Here is a 21,531-nt window from a genome sequence, read left to right as displayed (position 1 = left end):
TTGTTTTTGGTTTTGGAGGGATTATTATTAGGCTCTGTGTGGAGTAAGGAAACTTGCCCGAGGTTTCGCCCTCTGCCTGGAATTGAACTCAGGTCTCTCACTTGCAAAGCGAGTGCTCTAACCACTGAGCTACAGGACTCCACCTGTATCATATAATAATTATACGTATTAATGTGTTATTAAGTCAATGGCGAGAGCCAAGACTTGGGGTAACTGATAGTCCCGCAGTGTATTGGTTAAGGCGCTCGCCTCGCAAGCGAGAGGACCCGGGTTCGATTCCCGGGTGGGGTGAAGCCTTCGGCAAGTTCCCTAACAGTAATTGGGAACCCGCTTCCGAGGGGTAATAATCTCTCCCAAAAATTAAAATGTGGTCACTCAATCCACGGCTGCTTGAGAGTGCGGGGACGCTGCTGTGCGCGATCGGCTGCCGCGTTTGGCCCGCAAAACACACAGTCACTACACTTTGCAGTGTGTCAGTGAGACGTCTCGAAGACGCGATAAGGCGCCGGGTCAAAAGCAAGGATTATTAATTTCTTTACTTGTTTGTTTGTTTGTTTGAACGTTTGTTTGTTTGTTTGTTTGTTTGTTATTAATACCGAATAAATAAATGTAAATGTATTGCGCACTGTGAATCAATACCTTCCCCGTTTCAGGACGGTACGTCTCCAGGAATCACAGGCATCATTCAGATAAATCGGATTGAAGGGACACTATCTTCGTTGGCAGTTTAAAGGGAAATTGCCTTTATTAGCCACGTTGAAGGGACATTGCTTTCGTTAAGCATTTTTAACGGGGACAGCAATGCTGAGGGGACGTAGGCTTTATTGGCGACGTGAAGGGCTGTGACTTTAAGAACAGAAGACGAAAGAAGCCCGAGTTCGCCTTCCGCCATCCTGCCAGTCGTTGGCACATGCCCTGTCCCAAACTATTAATTATTATTATTATTATTATGATGATGATGATGGGGAGGATGATGAGTGGCCAGAAAGCCAGGAAGAGGGTTCATTATCCCATGTGGAGAATGTTTAGGGCGCGAGGAGTCCTTGTTTCCTGAGGCAGTTGTGTATCGGTCTGTATCATTATGTCGATGGCGATGATTCAGTGACTTTATTTGGAGAGTGTGATACTCTCAAGGGAGTTGGGAGCAGGACTGCCGTCACAGGCTTTTTGCTCCGATGAATCGACTCCCCCTTAAGCCCAGAGGAAACGACACGGCAACTAATCCGAGAGGAGAAAAGGGGGAGGATTTTAAAGTTAGTGGAAGCATTAATAATAACACACAGCTTTGCGATCAATGTGTGTGTGTGTGTGTGTGAGAGAGAGAGGGGGGGAGAGGGGGTGGGGGGGGATAGATTCCTACACACGTTCCTTTTACACTCTCGTCTCTCGCCGGTTATTGTACGGCGGGAGCTTTATTTTTGACCTGGTTGTTTGCGGATTTCGGTGGAGATTTTAATTTGCCGAAAGATAAAAGACAGGGATTTTTATTTTAAGGGGTGGTGAGGGGGTGAGGGGGTGGGGGGGTGGGGGTGGAAGAGTTTTTTTTTTGCCTTAACCTTCTCTCTGTTTTCTTCTCCCTCCCTCCGCCTCTCTCCGACAAGTTTTGTTTGCGGTGTGAAGAGGTGGTGTGGAGGTGGTGGTGGTGGGAGGTGGGGGTGGTGGGTGGGGGTGGTGGGGGGGGGGGAGGTGGGGGGAGTTGGGGGAATTGGTGGTGGTGAGGGGGTGGGGGGCTGCGCAGAGAGAAGGAGCAAGAAAGGGGGAAAGAAGAACGCGTGTGATGGACGCCGGACGTTTGGACGGAGATGGAGAGGGGGCGAAGTGAAAGACCGGCGAGTCACGCAGGCGAAATAGCGGTGCCGGACCGAGCGAGACGGGGGGAGTATCTGCCTTGTGCGTCTCCCCGCTGTGACCCAGGTAAAAGCCAGCCTTTAACCGCAAAGTTTCTGCCCCCGTTCTGTGGGATGCATCGCTTGGGTGTGAATTTCACGTCCGTTTCCCTCCTCGACTCCGATGCACCCGGTGCCGCGTGCAGCAGCGTCTGCGGCTTTAACGGGTACTGTGGTGCCGGGTTTGCAAGTTGTGTTACTGCTTTCCTTCCCTCCTCCCATCCCCTCTTCTTCCCTCCCCCCCCAAAAAAATAATATCGTCGTCCTCACGGTGAAAGGGGATTCATTTTGTGCAGCAAAGGTAACGGGCGGATAGACAGACAGACAGACAGACAGGCGGATCGTGCAGTGATAACAATCGTCGGGTGCGACGCAGCGCCTCATCATCACGTCGTCGAGACGTCTCAAAGCGCCTCACGGAATATACTGTCAAGCGAACTGACTGACTGGGTATTTTTGTGCGGCCCCATCGCACCCGTTCCGCCCACAAAACATCCAGTCAATTTGCTTTATCCCGTGGAAGCGCTTTGAGACGTCTCGAAGCCGTGATAAGGCGCTGTATCAACGGCAAGGATTATTATTGTCATTATCGCTTAATAATAGGCAGACGGGACCTCAGTTTGACATCTACTCCGAGGGACAGCATCTCTCGATAGTGCAGCATTCCCCCCCCCCGCCCCCCACCCCACACACACAGCAGCGCGATGACGTGTCATCTCAGATTGGGTGAGGTCCACGTCCCAACTCTGAACCCATTGCTGCCAATTCGGAGTCAGAAAATTAATCATAATTAAATGAATAATCCTTGTGATTGGTGCAGCGCCTTTCGCACAGGGAGGACAGTCCAAAGGCGCTTCACAGTGTTTACTGCGACTATATTTGTAGGTGAAATGTGGCAGCGCAGCAATGTCCCACAAGCATTTGGGGAAATTGTTGGCCAGGACACTGGGAGAGAGAGAGCGAAAGAGCGAGAGAGAGACAGAGAGAGACAGAGAGAGAAAGAGAGAAAAACTCCCTTCTCTTCTTGAATAGCACCTCAAAATCTTTAATGTCTACCTGAACAACAACAACAACAACAACAAGGTTATATTTGTACAGCGCCTTTCACGTCGGGGGACGTCCCAAGGTCCTGGACAGTGTACAGCATTTCGGACCCGAGCTGAGGTCAAGGGGGGGGGAGAAGAGAGGGGAGGGAAAGGGGGGTGGGGGGTGACTGATGGCATGGACGACGAGGAGGGTACAGGGCACAGTCGGGAACTTGGGATAATATCTTATTCAAAGGACGGCACCTTCAATGAAACAACACCCCCCCCCCCCCCACCAGCTCCACCCTATTTGCTACATACCATCACTTGCTATCTCCATTCCCTTCCCTTCCCCCCACCCCAAACCCCAAACCCCAAACCCCATCTCCGCCACCGTCTCACAACGTAGTTGATTTCCTCTTGAAAACCCCAACGCTGTCCTACTCACTGGACAAACTGTTGGACAAGCTGTCAGCCTGGCTCAGTGGGCAGCCCTCCCTCGCCTCTGAGTCAGAAGGTTGGGGGGGATCAAGCCCCAGCCCACACCACCACCCCCCCACCACCACTTTGACCAATATCCACCCGAACCTCGGCTTTAACGTCTCAATCGAAGGACTGCGTCTCCGACACTGCAACACACACACACACACACCTCCCCCAGCGCTGCAATGGAGCGTCAGCTTAGACTGTGGGATTCCAAGTCCCGAAGTGGGGAGTGTGTGTGTGGGGGGGGGGGTAGGGTGGGGTTGGGAGGGTGGGGGCTTGACTCAGAGGCGAGAGAGAGCTACCCGCTGAGACAGGCTGACACCCCACCCAGTGAGTCCCTGTGATATAATGGGGTCTGACTGCACCGTCCGTCCTGGTCTTAGGAATTGTTGGTGCCGCGGTTGACACCAGACGGACCACAACTCACACCCGCTGTGGTTTTGAGACCCCCGGCCAGGGTTTGAGCGGTTGGGAACAGAGAGGGCAGCCCACCCGCCTCTGTCGAGATTGGCCCGTTGAAGGGAGCCAAGACAAGGGACAAGAGTGAGATTTCGCGACTGTTTTATTTCTGTGCTTCCGAGAGGCCCAATCAATCGTCACATTGTGCTCCTGTCGGGGGTTTGGGACGAACCCGGAGAGCTTTGTGAGCACTGCTTACGTTAAGGTCACATTTTTCCTGCATTTCTTCGTAGGCAGGACTTAGGAGACCAACCAGCAGCGGCAAAATCGCTGGTGTCAGCGAGGGAGTGGGGGTTTCGAAGAAATGTTTTTCTGCCCTTTCGCGAAACTGAGTGAGTGAGTGAGTGAGTGAGTGGAGAGACCCAGAGAGAGCGAGAGAGAGTGAGAGAGAGTGAGAAAGAGAGGGAGGGATGCGAACAAGTACACATTTATCCCCCGTCATCCAGTCAAGCTCCTGTTAACCCTACAAGCCAAAGTCCTGGCGGGTAGGGTGGTCGTCGCTGGACAAGCGACGGGGAGAGCGCTTTCGATGGCAAACTATTCAGTTTTAGGCGCTTAGATTCCAGCAGTTACCCCCTGGGTACGTCTTAATCGCGGTGAAGGGGTTTCCGCTCGTGTCAGGCACCCGGTTGGGCCAAACCAAAACATCCCTAACCTCAACTCGGAGCTTCGATATTATAAAAGTAATAACAATTAGTGATAATTTTTGCGTTTGACACAGCGCCGTGTCACACTGTTGAGATGGTCTCAAGGCGCCTCACAGGACAGACTGTAACCTTTAGTGACTGTGCGCTTTGTGGTGCAAAACGGGGGCAGCGAATTGCACGCAGCGGCGTCCCCACAAACAGCCGTGGGTTGAGCGACCACATTTTTTCGGGGGGGGGTGGGGGCGGGGGGAGAGGGATTATTATCCCCAGGAAAGCGATCCGCCAATCGACCAACAACCGGGTTCCTACTTACTGCGAAGTGAATAGTGGCGTGAGCGTGCGCATGAGTGTGCGTGAGTGCGTGTGCGTGTGGGTGAGTGCGTGTGAGTGTGTGTGTGAGTGCGTGTGAGTGTGTGCGCGCGTGTGTGAGTGCGTGTGAGCGTGTGTGTGAGTGCGTGTGAGTGCGTGAGTGTGGAGTAAGGAAACTTGCCTGAAGTTTAGCCCCGACTGAAGATGGAGGGTTGGGTTTGTAAAGGAAATGGAGCCAATGTTCAGTTGTAAACTGATCGTGTCTGGTTTGAGGACAGGACGGGCCGGGATGGAGTAATGTGGGGGGCGGTGGGTGGGGGGTGGGGGGTGGGCTCGTGGGGGGGTGGTGGGGGGTCGCGGTCGAGGAATTGCTATCCCCGTGCGGTACGATTTGAGCGCAGTCACGTGATGCCGTGAATCTGAATTCTTTCTCTCTCTCTCTCTCTCTGTGTGTGTGTGTGTGTCTCTCTGTCTTAATCTTTTCTTCAATGGAATTGGGAACAAAACCCCCGATTCAGGAAAAAAAAACGGAGACAGAGAGAGAGAGAGAGAGAGAGAGAACGAGAGAGAGAGAGAAAGACAGAGAGAGAGCACAAAAAAAAGTCCTGGATTCTTTTCCGAGGAACAATGAGGCCATTACGGAGGTGGAGATTTCAGACTCTCCATTGTGCGACTGGTGCGGAGTTGGACTTGTGCACCGCACCGCACCGCCGACCGCACCGCCGACCGTTCCTTCGCACAAGTCCGGTTCACGCCGCGCTTTCTCCCCTCTTGCAGCTGGAAGCTCCGATGCGGACGAGGCGCAGGAGGGCACGGCGGAGGCGACGGTGAAAGGGGGCGGAGGGCACGAGGGCGGAAGACCCACCTGGGGAATCGGGCGAACGACGTTCATCTATTTTTTTTTTTACACACACACGCACCCGCGCAAAAACCGTGAAGGTAAGTGACCGCTTAAAGAGCAAGTGTCCGGATTCGCTCCTGTTCAATGCCATTTCTCTCTCTCTCTCTCTCTAATAATAATAATAATAATAATATTAATATAATAATCTTTGCGTTGTGACACGGGGCTGTATCGCGCCGTCGAGACGTCTCAAAGGCGCTGCGCGGTGTAGCCGTGAAGGGCGGTCACGATTTATTTCCCGCCCGAAACGCGGTCGGCAAAGTTTACTCACCCGCAGAGTCCCACAAACGGCCGCGGAGTGAATGACCATTTGTGTCGGGGGAGAGAGAGAAAAAGAGAGAGAGCGCGGGCGCTACCACTGAGCCAGGCTGTCGCGCAGAATTGTCCTCTCTCCTCCTTCGCTGCGGACTCTGTCACAATGTTCCTCTGTGTCGGAGTCTGTAATAATAATAGTAATAATAATAATAATCATAATAATTCGACCCGGCGCCTTATCGCGTCGTCTTCGAGACGTCTCAGAGCCCTTCGCAGGACTCACTGTGAAGTGTAGCGACTGTGTATTTTTTGCGGGCGAAACCCGCCAGCCAATCGCGCACAGCAGCGTCCCCGCAGACAGCCGGGGATTGAGTGACCGAGTTTATTACTTCTTTTTTTAAAAATTGGGGGATTATTACGCCCGGAAAGCCATCCGCCAATCGACCAACAACGGCTGGATTCCGACTTACCGCTGGGCAAGCCGTGGCGTGCGGAGTGAGGAAACCCGCCCGAGGTTTCGCCCCGCCCGGGAATCGTGCCCGGGTCCTCTCGCTTGCGAAGCGAGCGCTCCGACCGCTGAGCTGCAGGGCTCCACCAAAGACACAGTCACTACGCTTTACAGTTTTGCGCCGCGAAGCGCATTGCGACGTCCTCACCCCCCCCCAACACGAAAGGAGTTGCACCAAACGCTTATTTCATGACAGGTTCTCCTTCTATCTCCCTCTCCCCCCCCCCCCCCCCCCTTTCCCCTGGTTCCACATCCTCTTTAAACGACCCGCGACTCATTCATCGCTCCTTTTCCCCATCTGGCGCTGAAGTGCGTGACTTGCCGAAGCGAAAAGGCACAGCGAGAAGGAATGCCGAACAAAGCGAAGCTGATACGCGCGCACACGCACACGCACGCGCCCGCGCGCCCGCGCGAGCGCCACAGTCGCAGAGCCGCGCACGCAGACCGCCTGAGCGAACGAGAGACGCTACGGTGTGACAGATGGGCACATGCGCACAGCATTGCCATCAGCGCAGGAATAACCATTCGCCCCGAAGTTACGCTTCCCATTTCGCCCGCAAAACATACAGCCGCTGCGCTCTCCAGCGCATCCCGTGAAGCGCTTTTTAGACGTCTCGAAGGCGCGATGAGGCGCTGTGTCGAATGCAAAGATTATTATTATTATTATCTTTTTTTGCAGCATCATTTGTCACTGTTCACCCCAACGCCCCCCTCCCCACCCCCCCCCCAACCCGCACACATTAAAAAACACGCAGACAGTCACTGCACTTCGCAGTAAATCCTGCGAAGCGCTTTGAGACATCTTCCTGACGTGAAAGGTGCTATATACCCCATCGAGAGTAACCCTTCCATTTGGAACAGCAGCTTATGGTGGTGTTTTTTTTCGACGCGTCTGAAAGCGTTTCACTGGGGATGGACTTAAACGGGAGAGTGACTTATCTTATCTAACCATCTTACCAGGACATTGGGAGAGACATCTCCAACCCCCCCCCACCCCCAATTTGAAAGGTGCTGTCTCAAACGAAAGGATTATTAGACGGAAGGTTTATCACGAGCATCTGGAGGGGGGGGGGGGGAGTCCTGTAGTGCAGTGGGCAGAGCGCTCGCCTCGGTACCGGGGAGAAACCTAACCCAACGTCTCCCTACTCCGCACGCCTCTCGTTACCGAGCCGTAAGCGGGAACCTAGTTGTCACGGGCGACCCCTCGGTTCCCGGCGCCCGTCCGTCGTTTACAATAAGTTCCGTAAAGTTTATGCTGTGCGCTAAAAAAGCATCAGCCAGCGTTAAAGTTGGTAATTGCCAATTGCGCTCGGGGAGGGTGTGAGGGGGTGGGGGTGGGGGGGGGACTCGGTCGAACTCGTTTGATTGAGTAACACCCTTTAAATGCAATTTTTTAAAATGCATTTTCACGGCTTTGATACTTCCGATGCCACCGAGTCTGACTCGAGCATCGGTCGCAACAATCTGGTGGGGCAACTGACTCTCTCTCTCGCTCTCTCTCTCTGTGAGCGGAGAGGAAGGTGCGCTGTTTGCCTCCCGATGGCGTCGCTCGGAGGACGATTTCCATTGAACCATAAGTGAGGCCCCAGTCACATCGATTGCGCGCTCGCGTTGGCCATTTTTCTACCCGATGACGACAAAGGTAAATACCCTGACTGTTAGTGAGCGGTAGTCAGAGATTGGTTCTTTGTGCGCTCGTACGTTAACTCCATTGCTAAGTGGCTGCTCCCGGGCGGGTAGTCTTAAGTTTAAGTGCGATTATTGTGTGTTATCTCACGGTTGGTATCGATCGCGTCGTTTAAGATCGAACCCCCCCCCCCCCCCCCACCCCACTCCCCGAGGGTCGCGGATTTCGCGGCAGCTACGATAAAGCTCCGTTGACGTTTGCTCGACGCGGCTCCCAACTCGAGCTCAGATTGTCTCAGTCTTTTCCCCTTCGGCTTCGCGAAACGTCTTCACTCGCTCCCCGGGGTTTTGCAATTGCCCGGGGTCCCGGCCTTCAGGTCTCCTTTCATTTTTTTTTTATTTCAGCGCGTGAGATGCTTAGGGGATCGTTCCGTTTGACCCGGCATTTTCCGAGCAAAATTTCGAACGGGATCCGGTTTCGACTGTGGGGCCGTTTCTTTTCTTGTCTGGAAAGGGAAACAGCTTCGAACGTCAACGCCGTCTGTAACGATTAGGTGGATGCGATTCTGAAGGGGGATTTGAGCGGCGGAATTGCAAACCGCTGTTTCCTCTGACGAGAGAATTTCAGGGCTCGAGGTCATCAAGTAATAATATTAATAATAATACTCCTGGCATTTGACCCAGCGCCTGATCGGGTCATCGAGACGTCTCAAAGGGGCTTCTTCACAGGATATACACACTGTAAGGTGAATTGGCTGTATATTTTGTGGGCGGAAACGCGGCAACCGATTTGCGCACGGCCGCGGACAGCCGCGGGCCGGAGCGACCAAGTTATCGTTCCTCGTCTGCAACTCGTGGCTGAACCGTTTAGGAGTGAAATGAAGAACATTTCGCTGGGCGGTGGGAGGTTGGGGCGGTGGGAGGTTGGGGCGGTGGGAGGTTGGGGCGGTGGGAGGTTGGGGCAGTGGTGGGTGGGGGGGGAGTGTGGAATTCAGAGCAGCGTAGCCAGAGTCAGTTGAAGAATGTACAATAACTAACGATCCTCGTGCTCCATATAGCCGCGCGTTATCGCGCCTTCGAGGCGTCTCTCAAAGCGCTTCGCAGAATATGCTTCGCGGCTGTTTGTGTGGCGGCGGGGTGGGGGGGGGGGGTGAGGCGGGGGGCGGGGAGGCTTCCGTGCAGGTTTGCTTTGCCCCGTTTCGCCCTCGAAACGCGCGAGTCGGTCCCGCTTTAACGGCACAGCCGTCCGGCGAAGCTCTTTGAGACGTCTCGAGGCGCTGCGGAGGAACAATTAATTATTGTCGTGGTGGTGGTGGTGGTGGTGGTCCTTGTTCTAGCGAGCGAGCGAGCGAGAGAGAGAGATGAGAGAGAGAGAGAGAGAGAGAGCGCGCGCGGCCCATTGGGACGGGCGGCCACAGATGCGTGTGACTGGAATTGATTCTCTTCGGCAAATTCATTGTGAAACAGTCGCACTGACTATTAATAGAACGCCGTCCCCAGGTCCAGCTGTCAGCAACTCACACCGCAGGCAGCGCTGGGTTTCTCTGTGCCTTGTTAATTTCCGTCTCTCCCTCTCCCCCATCCCGCCACAAGCCCCCCCCACCCACTCCCCCCACCGCCCACTCCCCCTCCACCCACACCACCCACCACCCACCCCCACCCCCAACCCCAACCCCAACCCCGACCCGTTACAGCAACGGCAATTTCCGATGCGGAATCGTGTTCGTATCTCCTCGTCTGACGGACCCCTCGGCCCCCCCTGTCCCCCCCCGTCCCCCCCACTCGTCTCTTCTCCCTACCGCCCCGCTCTTACCCTCCTCTTACCCACGCGCAGTAGCCCCCCATCTCTCCCCACCCACCCGGTTCGATTCCCGGGTCAGGGCGAGAAACTTAGCCGAGTTTCCTTACTCCATACACACACACGCACACACACATACGCCTCTGTTTACTCAGCAGTCAGTAGGTTGTCAGTCGATTGGCGGATCGCTTTTCCGGGGGAAGGTGGGTGGGGGGGGTGGGGGGTAATAACGAAATTAACCCTAACCCTAAGGAATTTGGTCGCTCGATCCACGGCCGTTTGCGGGGACTCTGCTGTGTGCGCAATTGGCTGCCGCGTTTCGCCCACAAAATAACGCAGGTCGATCCATCCACTCTGCAGCGTGTCCCGTCCCGTGAAGCGCTTCGAGACGTCTCGACGACGTGACGAGGCGCTGTGTCAAATGCCAGGATCATTATTATCATCATCATCATCATCATCATTATTATTATTATTATTTTTGTTATTGCTGCTCTGGAAAATGGAGAGACCGGGTCGGGTCGGGTCGGGTCGGGTCTGGGTTTGGGGCGGGAGAGAAGTGTTGTCATCTGTAGCTGATGTGCGGAGAGATTGTTGGACTGCGCGTCATGTCGATATGAAACCGCAACGCGGGGCAGCGAGGGACTTGGAGAAAAGGGTAACAGATGTGCAACGGTCTCCACTGCAGTCAGTCAGTCAGTCCGTAACCTCGTACTAAATATAGGTCTGTAGGGGAACGGCGTTCAGGCTCATGGCAGAATCTCAGGGATCTGCCTCTCTGTTCGATAGTCGAAAAGGAATAGGAGGAGGAGGCCGGGCTGACTTACACGCGATATAAAAGGAATATATTGATCTCCGCACTACCGGCGCCTTCGCTGAATCCAACACCAACAACTTTGGTTTTAAGTCGGAGCCCAAACCCTGTGTTGGTGTGTGTTGTGTGTGTGTGCGTTTCTCTAACGCTGTGTGTGTGTGTGTGTGTGTGTATGTGTGTCTCTCTCTCTTTCTCTCTCTAACTCTGTGTGTGTGTCTCTTAACTCTTGGGATGTCCTCCCGACGCGAAAGGCGCTATACAAATGTAATTTGTTGTTGTGTGTGTGTGTGTTTGTGTTTATGTGCGTCTCTCTCTAACGCTGTCTGTACCTATCGCTAACCCTGTGTGTGTGTGTGTGTGTGCGTGTGTGTGTCTCTCTGCCTGTGTTTGTATGTGTGTCTCTCTGCCTGTGTGTGTGAGTGTGTCTCTCTGCCTGTGTGTGTGCGTGTGTCTCTCTGCCCGTGTGCATGTATCTCTCTGCCTGTGTGTGTGTGTGTGTCTCTCTGCCTGTGTGTGTGCGTGTGTCTCTCTGCCTGTGTGTGTGCGTGTGTCTCTCTGCCTGTGTGTGTGCGTGTGTCTCTCTGCCTGTGTGTGTGCGTGTGTCTCTCTGCCTGTGTTTGTGCGTGTATCTCTCTGCCTGTGTGTGTGTGTGTGTCTCTCTGCCTGTGTGTGTGCATGTATCTCTCTGCCTGTGTGTGTGCGTGTGTCTCTCTGCCTGTGTGTGTGCGTGTGTCTCTCTGCCTGTGTGTGTGCGTGTGTCTCTCTGCCCGTGTGCATGTATGTCTCTGCCTGTGGTTTCCGTGTGTGTATTCGCTGGAACACACAAGGTTGAGGGGTGACCTGATAGAGGACATTAAAATGACGAGGCGTTTGGACAGAGTCAACGGGGAGAAATTATTCCCACTGTCAGGGAGTCAGTCAGTGACCAGAGGGCATCGAGTCAAAATAATTAGTAAACCAGTAAATAATCCCTCCAAACCCGAAACAATAATAAATTGGTCATTTTCGATCCACGACTGTTTGTGGGACATTGCTGTGCGCAATCGGCCGCCGCGTCCGCCCACAAATATACGGTCAATTCACTTTACAGTGCGTTCCGTGAAGCGCTTCGGGACGTCCTCTCCCGACGTGAAAAGCGCTATATCAAATGCAAGGATTATTATTATTATTATTATTAAATGGGGAGGTTAGGAGAAACGTTATCACAACGCATGGCCCGTCGAGGGTATGGAACGCCCAGTCAGCAATTGAGACGGAATCCATCTCGGCCTTCAAAGAGGGCAGTAGACAACAACGGCAACACTTATATAGCCGGAAGGGCAGTCCCGAGGGCGGGACAGTTGAGGGTTTGCACCCGAAGGCGAGGCTGAGAGGGGCTCCGGGGTGGCGTCCCAGAGGGTGGGAGTGGAAAGGCTAAAGGCCTGACCCCCTGAGAGTGGAGCGGACGGACGGGGGGTGGGGGGGGGGGGGGGGGAGGAAGGGGACATGGCCTGTCGAGAGGGGGGAGAGGTTAATAATAATAATCCCCGCGTTTGATACAGCGTCATCGAGACGGCTCAAAGCGCCTCCGCGGTCGAATATACTGTCGAGTGAATTGACTGCGTGTTTCGTGCCGGGGAGACTGAGGACTTTACGTCAACGTGGAGGGCATCAAGAGGACACGGGGGGGGGCGAGAGGCAGGGAATTGGGACCGGTTTGGGTGACTCTGTTGAAGGAGCAAAGAAACGCTGATGCGGATGGAATGGGTCGAACGACCTCCTGCTGTGGCATAGATTTCCGTGGCTCTTTGGTTTGCCGGCAGGGCTGGGCCGCTCAGCGCACAGGGAACACGGGACATTCATTCGCCGGATAAACACGTGGCAAAACACGTGCGGCGTTCCCTAAAACCGTTCCTTCCAACCTATTGTGGTTTGGCTGTCAGCCCGACCCGCCAAGGCAGCCTCAGAGCCAGAAGGTCTTCCACCTTCCTGTAGCTCAGTGGTCAGAGCACTCGCTTTGCGAGCGAGAGACCTGAGTTCAATTCCAGGCAGAGGGCGAAACCTCGGGGCAAGTTTCCTTACTCCACACAGAGCCTAATAATAATCCCTCCAAAACCAAAAACAATAATAAATTGGTCATTTTCGATCCACGACTGTTTGTGGGACATTGCTGTGCGCAATTGGCCGCCGCGTTCGCCCACAAATATACAGTCAATTGACTTTACAGTGTGTTCTGTGAAGCGCTTTGGGACGTCCTTCCGACGTGAAAAGCGCTCTATCAAAGGCGAGGATTATTATTATTATTTTAAAAACATTAGAGAGTAGGGCGAGTTGACCATAAGCACCGTGACAGAGGTAATAATAATAATAATAATCCTCGCATTTGCTATCGCGCCTGATCACGTCTTCGAGACGTCTCAAAAGCGCTTCACAGGAGACCCTGTAAAGCGTAGTGACTGTCCATGTCTTATCTGGTTGCAATATATCTGGACGCATTGACCTTTGGTCAGTCTGACACGTGCGGAAACCCATCACCTTTGCTTAAAAGCCTCCCAAACCCAAGCTGAGTATTCCAGGCCTTCCGACCTACACCTGGAAGTCCAGGAGATATTGTTGGAATGGAATGCGCTCTCTCTCTCTCTCTCTCTCTCTCTCCGAGAGCAAGTCAGATGGCCCCACTGCGATGCAATCCGTGCGGAATTGACTGCACCTCGTGGTTAATGGCTGGGAAGTAATGTTCCCGACATGTAATCACCTGGTGATTATGCAGATCTTTGCAGTTTACCAGCTCTGAAGGCAGAGAGAGAGAGAGAGAGAGAGAGAGAGGGAGGGAGGGAGAGAGAATGGTGTGGAGTGAAAGATTCCCTTTGACAGCTCCTGCTCGCACCAGCTGTTCCAATCTTCTGTCTCCGCCATCTCGATCACGTCCAGCGAGAGCGCAGGGTAGCAGTTCGCCCGACCCCGGAGCATCGAAACTTCTCGCCAAAAATGACGCAACGCGACCAACGACGTGAAAAGGCGCTGGGTCAAATTATTATTATTCTAAGAACATAAGACATGCTGGACGAGAAAAGACCAAGGTCCATCTCGAATACGTTAGATTATACAGCACTGAAACAGGTCCCTCGGCTTAACCGGTCTATGCCGGTGTTTTTGCTCCACATGAGCCTCTCCTACTCTTTCTCAACTAAGCCTTTGGTCTCCTCCACATAACCATCTAATTCACCTTCCGCCTTCCTGGCAGTCGCCTGCACATATGTCCCAAACTCCCCCTCTGTACTGTATCCCATCATGTTATTTCCTAAAAATAAATCTAATCTGAGCTGTGTTTGAAAGAATCAACATTTCCTGCTTCAACCGTCTCCCGAGGGAGCCTGTTCCACAGGTTCGTTCACTGAAATAGAACTTGCGTAGATTCGTTCTGAATTCACCCCCTTCCATCGCCGGCCGTGGCCTCTGGTTTCCAACTGGACAAGTTGGAACAGCCCGTCATGATCCAGATTGTTTCGCCTCTTTACAATCTTAAAGACAGCAATCATGTCGCCTCTCAATCTCCTCTTTTCCAGCGTGAACATGTCCAATTTACTGAGTGGCTCCTCACAGTCCAGTCCCTCCATTCCCTCAATCATTCTGGTTGCCCTCCTCTGTATCTTCTCGGTTTCTCTCATTGTAAGGGTCGTTATAATTCGCCCACGAAACAGTCATCCAACTTTACAGTGTATCCTGTGAAGCGCATTGGGACAACCCTCCAGAAGTGACAGACGGACTGCATTATTATTATTATGATCACCTCAAACCTAACAGAGGCCCCTCGTTCTCTTCCAGGTGCCAGTTGAGCAGGACTTATGTCAAATATGAGCTGGGCCTTTCTAACCCGTCTTCTCGAAGAAATCCACAACCACTCCACCTTCGTGGGCAAGATCTGGCTCTCGGTGCTTATCGTCTTTCGTATCGTGCTGACGGCTGTCGGTGGGGAATCCATTTACTCGGACGAGCAGAGCAAGTTCGTGTGCAACACCAAGCAGCCGGGTTGTGAGAACGTCTGCTACGATGCCTTCGCTCCTCTCTCCCACGTGAGGTTCTGGGTCTTCCAGATCATCCTCATCTCCACCCCGTCCGTCATGTACCTGGGCTACGCCATCCACAAGGTTGCTCGGACTTCCTCCTCCGAGGAAGAGGATCGGGAGGAAGAGGAGATGGAGATGGAGAGGAGGCTGAGGTTCTTCAGGAAGAGGAGGGCGCCTCCTGGCGTCCGTTGGCAGAACCTGCGCGGGCCGGAGAGGACGGGGGAAGGGGAGGAAGAAGACGAGGAGGAGCCCATGATGTACGAGGAGGTGGCGAGGGAGAAGGAGAGGGAGGGGAGGGGAGTGGGGAGGCCACAGAGGCACGATGGGAGGCGCAGAATCAGGCAGGAAGGACTGATGAGGATGTACGTCTTCCAGTTGATCTGCAGGGCCCTGTTTGAGGTGGGCTTCCTAGTGGGACAGTACCTCCTGTACGGCTTTGAGGTGCACCCCTCCTACGTGTGCACCCGGCAGCCGTGCCCCCACACCGTGGACTGCTTCGTGTCGCGACCGACAGAGAAGACGGTCTTTCTCATCGTCATGTACGTGGTGAGCTGCCTCTGCCTCCTGCTCAACCTGGGAGAGATGGTCCACCTGGGTATGGGGACGGTCAGGGACGTGATCAGGAGCCGGAGGAGGCGAGGCAGGACCAGCGCCCGCCCCTTCCCGTACCCTTTCCCTCGGAACATCCCAGCCTCGCCGCCCGGATACAACATGGTGGTCAAACCCAACGTGACGGGCAGCAAGGTCCCCAACGGCCTGCTGGCCCACAAACAAGTCCTGGGCAACGTGGCTCAGGAAGTTCCGTGCACCAGCCCGGACGACAATGTGCCCCCAGACCTGGCCAGGCTGCACAGCCACCTGAGGGAGGCACAGGAACGGCTGGACGTGGCCTTTCAGACTTACAACAGCCGGGGGAACGGGCAGAAATGCAGGGCGGGCAGTCCAGGCTCTGGGGGCTCAGTGGCGGAGCAGAACCGGGTCAACGCAGCCCAGGAGAAGCAGGGAGCCAAACCCAAACCCGGCTCTGACAAAGGGAGCTCCAGCAGCAAATCCGGGGACGGGAAGCCATCAGTGTGGATCTGAACCATGTTTGTCCTACGAGGATCTGAGGATTCGAGGTCTGTCCCAGTAGGAGTTGATCATAAAAATCTCTTTCCCCCACACCCTCCCTCCCTCCCTCCCTCCCTCCCTCCCCACCAAATAATAATAATAATAATAATAATAATAATTTGGTCACATCAATCCACGGCTGTTTGTGGGGACGCTGCCGTGCACAATCGGCTCCCGCGTTTCGCCCACAAAATACGCAGACGATTCACCTTACTCCGAAGCGTTTGAGGCGTCTCAACGACGTGATAAGGCGCTACGTCGAACGCAAGGATTATTATTATGATTATTATTATTATTTATTTGACCTCTGTCCTATCAGGAACTAAAGTTTACAATTGTCTTTGTTTAAGGCTTTCTCTCTCTCTCTCTCTCGGATATATTTGGCTCAATCAGCGGTAAAAAAAAAGAGGAAAGTGGAGGGGGTGGGGGAAGTTGGAAGGGGCGGTGGGTGGGTGGGGGGGGGGGAAGAACTTGCAAGTGATACAGTATTGTCGCAGGTGATAATTAGCACATCAGCGAAGAAAATGAGGAGCATTTCAACGGCTCACAATCCTTCGGTCGCTGTCGCTGAGTTGAAGCCGCACAGGATTGCCCTGTCTTTGTCAACGCTGTTGGGAGAGAAAAAGGTCTATTGAACCCCCCCCCCCACCCCCCACCCCTCTAAAAGCTGACGGATTTAATGGTGACTGAGCTGTGAAAGACTGCATCGGAAACTAATCACACACTACATTGCTCCCCAGCTTCCAGGCATCACGTTACGCGAGGCTGGAGAGGGTGGGAGGGCGGTGGTGGGGTGGTTGGGGGGTGGGATGTTCCTCTGTTTTTATCTACTGGATTCAATTTCCCTCCACCCCCTGTCTTCCTCCTCCCTCCCTCCCTCCCTCCCTCTCTCGCTCTCCCTCCTGTCCCTTCTCGAAAAGCAAAGGCGTCTTTTTCTCCCTTCCCTCCCAGCCCCCCCACCCACCCACCCACCCACCCACCCCCCCGGCCCCACACCCGGTGTCCTAGCCAACAATCGCACCCCCCAGCAATAAATTTGGTCGCACACTCCACGTTTCGCCTGAAAATACACTTGTCAATTCACTTTACAGTGAAGCGATTTGTAAGTGTGAACGACGTGATAAGGCGCTATATAAAAAAAATGCTAGGATTAATATTATTATGGTTATTATTATTATTATTATATCCTCACACCCTTCTCTACGTGGGTTTCTAAGCAGCCTTAGCTCCAAGGTCCTAAGAGTTCCCAGGGATCCTAAGGGATCAAAGCTTGACGAGGACCTGAACTTCTGTTTGGTCGCTGTTGGCGTCACTCTCACCTCTGGGGTCAGAAGGTGGGTCTGAGCCCCATATGTGGGGTCTTGGGCGCGTAGACTAAGCCAACCCCAATTGGGAGGTGGGGTGTGGGGTGGGGGGGAAGGTGGGGGAGCAGGAGTTGAGCTCGCTGCCATCTTTCAGATGGTTCACACGAACCGAGGTCTGGTCGTGGTGGACTTGTAAGACAAAGAGTGAGAAGAGAGCCGGAACTTCCCGGAGTAAGTTCCCGGTTGCCTCGCTTGCCTCCCAACTACACAACAACAACAACAACAGCGCCCGGGCCTCCCCTCCAGCCCCCTCCCCCCCCCATCCCCCCCACCTAGGGCAGCGGCCCCAGAGCCGGCGAGGGATAGAGAGGAGAGCGTTCCAGAGTTTCGGGGGTGGGGGTGGGGGGGGGGGGGCGCCGTGGCTGAAAGCGCGGCCACCGATTGTGGAACGTAAGGGACGAGGGACGAGCCGGGGCTCGGTCGCTACGATTGTCGGCAGTCACCGGCGAGGTTCGTTGAACCATTTCGGCCTCGTAAAAAGGCAAGTTATTTTCTCTCAGCCCAAACTGGACAGCTGGCGGCGCACGTTGGTTGTGTTATTCCGTTTCATTTTCTTTTTCAAACGCAGATCTAAATCGGGACAGGGTCTGTGAGCTTGACCGGGTTTGTGTTATACGTACGTATATATAATATATATACATACATATAGATTTAGAGCAAGTAGAACCACAGGCTTTTTTCTCTTTGCACTCGAAAGGGCGAAAATTAAATGAAAAAAAATAAAATAACTTTCTCAAACGTGCCTTAACCTGAAGCCGATCGAGAACTCGGTTCCCCCCCGACGTCAACTTCTCTGGTCGAACAATAGTCGGAGCGAGCTTCTCCTGCCATCCGAAACGACTGCCGTACTTTATTTACGGTGGGAAAAGACCCGGAGTATTTTCCGCTGGGTCGCGCTTACCGGCCGGGTTCTCGATCTCTTGTGTGCGCGTGCGCGTGTGTAAAAAAAAAAGCAACTTGCGTCAGTCTGAAATTGCACCTGGTGTTAGTTAACCGGGCGCCGGCGTGAGTCAGACGTTGCCGGTTCAAGTACTGCCGCCCCCGTAGGCTTCGAGCTCTTCGTCCCAGGCTGATGCTCCGGCACAAACGCTGGGAGAGCCCTGCACTTGTCAGGCATAACGTCCTTTGGATGAGATGTGGTATTATTATTATTATTATTATACATTAGAATATACAGCACGGAAACGGGCCACTCGGCCCAACTGGTCTGTGCCGGTGTTTATGCTCCACACGAGCCTCCTCCTGCCCTTCCTCAACTAAGCCTTCAAGCCTAACCTTCTCCTCCTTTCTCCCTCATGGACCTATCGAGCTTCCCCTTCAATACATCTGTGCTATTTGCCTCAATTACTCCTCGTTCCACATTCCCACTACTCTCTGTGTGAAGAAATTACGTCTAACTCCCCTATTTGATCTATTTGTGACTGTTTTATATTGATGGCCCCTTTATTATTATTATTATTATGATTATTATTATTATGTCTTAACGTTTAAGATGGCACAGAATTAAGGAAATTCGTACTTAATATGGAAACCGTTTCCCCATTCCCCACCCCTGCCCCACCCCACCTCCCTCCTGGTTCTTGAAAAAAAGGGATGGCTTCTAAATTAAGACTAAAATCTAAATTAAGACTGAATTTAAATCCCGTGTACAATTCCGGGCCACCGTGAGCCTCAAGACAAAATGGTGTTTCGGTCTGAAGTCGACTCTTTTCTCTGGAAATCCATAGCAACTCCACTCGATTCCTCCACATCTTCATTTTGTACCTCCTTGACCCTGCTTTTTGTTGCCCTTCGAGTGCTGGCCAAGCTTTCCCGCTGCTTGTCCAGCTAGGACCACCCTCCCCGTTAGTTAGTTAGTTGGGGCTTTGGCTGTGGGGTTAACAGGAGCTGAGGGGGAGGATTCCCGGCCCCCAGTGACTGGTCGGCCCTTCCAGTTCCTGCCGATGGATGAGCCAGGGCCGGGCTGTGCTGCCATCAGCCGTGAGTGCCCTGGGACACTGCGGCCCCTCCTGGCTCAGGAACCGGGGGCTGGAGACCGGTACAGAGGGGAGTGGGGGCGCGATTCCGAATTGCATTGCCAAAGATGCCAAACCAGGATTGTTAAGCACCTTGGACTGTGCTTCCAACCTGGAAGTATTCTACCTTTACCCTCCCCGTTCCCCTTGACTCCCAACCACCCCCCCCCATCGCGGGTGCCCACCAAGTACTATGAAGCGCTTTTGAGAGGTCCTCCCGACGTGAAGGGTGCTGTATAAACTGTATGTTGTGTTAAACTGTATGTTGTGTTGTATGGTCTTGGACCAAACAAAACGGAAACCGTGCGGATGAGAAGCTCTCAGGTGGTCGGTTTGGAGACTGTCGAGGACAGAGATGGGTGTCAGACACCCGGCCGATCCTAAAGGCTAAGATAAGGTGGAATTTCAGGCCTCAGGAAGCATGATTGACTACGTCCAACCTGGTCTTTCTGTTTCCTTTTTTCCGAGCGTCTCTTTCTGACATCCGTTGAGGGGTTTGGTTTGTTGATCCATTTTTACACGGGACTTGAAGTTGGGATGGAAAGCCACCTTCGCGTTCCAACTCGGGTCAGGTTTAGCCAAACTGGTATCGAATGCTTTGGGCCAGGAAGCAGTTGCACTGTGAGATGCTCACCCGCTGTATCGAGGTGGTTATTGTGGTTCCAATTGCAAGGGCACAAGGAGACCTCACTACTGTGAGTGTTCTGGGCAAAATATTACACCCACTCATCCACACCCCCACCACCACCACCACCACCGCAGTCGGTGAGATGTTAAAACCAGATCCCATGTGCCTGTTTCATACTAACACTATTCGGTGGCCTAACCTTCACCTAACTTAACCTCTGCAAATTCCTCCCTCAGACCCCCTGCCTTGATTCTCTCCCACCCCCGCACCACCACCCCCCCCCCGCTCGCTCTCTATACGTGTCTGCAAGTCTAGTCTTCGACTGGGCTTCTCTTCCTCCCTCTCCCTTCTCCCCAATGCTCGGAGTTACATCCCACTGAGTCCCGTAGCGAGCAGGACCTGGGTTCAATTCCCCGACGGGGTGAAACCTGAGGCAAGTTTCCTTACGCCACACTGCATAATAAGATTGCCAAACAGTTGCTCTCAATGGCAAGTTGTGTGAGTTTAACAGGTTGACGCACATATTCTAAGCCCCGGCCTTTTTTTTTAACCAAGCTGTGCCTATTATTCACTGGAATTAGGTGAGCGGGGTGTATCCCTCCAGGGAGAGAGAGAGAGAGAGAGAGAGGGGGCGCATTTCATTCCAGACGCGGGGAAAATTTCCACGGGCGGGTGACGGACGCACGAGGAACGTTCAGTCTGACTTGGTGATGGGTTTCACACCCGCCCGACTGATTAAGCAATCCCAGCAACAACCGTGTCAAACACATGTAACACATGAATAGTGGTTCCTTCATCTTGTCCCGGAGGATGTGCGTGCGAGTGTGTGTGTGTGTGTGTGTGTGGTGGCGGGCGGGTGGGAGTGGGGGTGGGTTAAAGGGTCCAGGCTCGGAGGCCTCATCATTATGAAGCAGCTCGAGGGCAGAATATTGGTCAGTTTCATCACAGTTTTCACTTTAACTGCCTCTTGCCATTGTACATCTTGAATACCTTTTAATAAACTTACTACAAAAAGCGGACTTGTGTCTCGTTACCATTGGGTGGGGGGTGGGGGGGGGGGGAGAGGAGGCGGTTTCGGGCTGCGTGGTGTGTCGGGGGCGAGGGGGGGGGGGGGAACTGGTTCAATATCTAAAGAGGAATCATTTGCGGGGGGTTTCGGAAAAAGCTGAGCGGAGGGGTTTGAGTCGATCGCACTTTCAAAAAAAAGCCGGCGCGGACACGGAGGGCAAACGCCAGCTCTGTCCACACAGCCTTATCTGGAAACCCGCGCACACCGCCACTCGGGAATTTGTGTGAGTGGGAGGAAAACAGAGCACAAAAGCTTCGTCTGTGAGTCGGTCGAGTAAATTTAGCATTGGCGCAGCTCCCAGGGGACGGACAGTGCGCGATGCTTTTCTGTGTTCTCTTAGTAAACAAACGTCTTATTTGCTTATTCGCTTAGTAAGCCCGGCATTGGCGCTATTTTGCGGGCGAAAATACGTGCTGCGCCGTGCAATTGAGGCTTGTCGAAGCTTTCTCGGGATTCTACTGAGAAGCGTAATGTTATCGTAATGTTATCGCGAGGAAACATTCGGTTGCAACGCCCTACAAACAGCCACGGAGCGAGCGACCAATCTTATTTGGGGGAATTGTTGGCCAGACACCAGGAGAGAGAGAA

The 21,531-nt window shown here is 53.5% G+C and overlaps 1 protein-coding gene across 1 annotated transcript; it reads left to right on the top strand.

The window, feature by feature from the left end:
• The first annotated feature begins 1,713 nt into the window (after positions 1-1,713).
• gjc2 (gap junction protein gamma 2) lies at positions 1,714-15,853 on the top strand. The gene is made up of 3 exons (XM_042332177.1): positions 1,714-1,914; positions 5,590-5,751; positions 14,516-15,853. Exon 3 carries the CDS (start codon positions 14,536-14,538, stop codon positions 15,838-15,840), a length of 1,305 nt encoding a protein of 434 aa, XP_042188111.1. The 5' UTR covers positions 1,714-1,914; positions 5,590-5,751; positions 14,516-14,535; the 3' UTR covers positions 15,841-15,853.
• The last annotated feature ends 5,678 nt before the right edge of the window (positions 15,854-21,531 follow it).

This window comes from Callorhinchus milii, unplaced genomic scaffold (genome assembly GCF_018977255.1).
Source record: "Callorhinchus milii isolate IMCB2004 unplaced genomic scaffold, IMCB_Cmil_1.0 Scaffold2, whole genome shotgun sequence".
Classification (NCBI taxonomy): domain Eukaryota; kingdom Metazoa; phylum Chordata; class Chondrichthyes; order Chimaeriformes; family Callorhinchidae; genus Callorhinchus; species Callorhinchus milii.
Note: the sequence above shows the minus strand (reverse complement) of the source record. Positions and strands in the feature narration are given on the sequence as shown.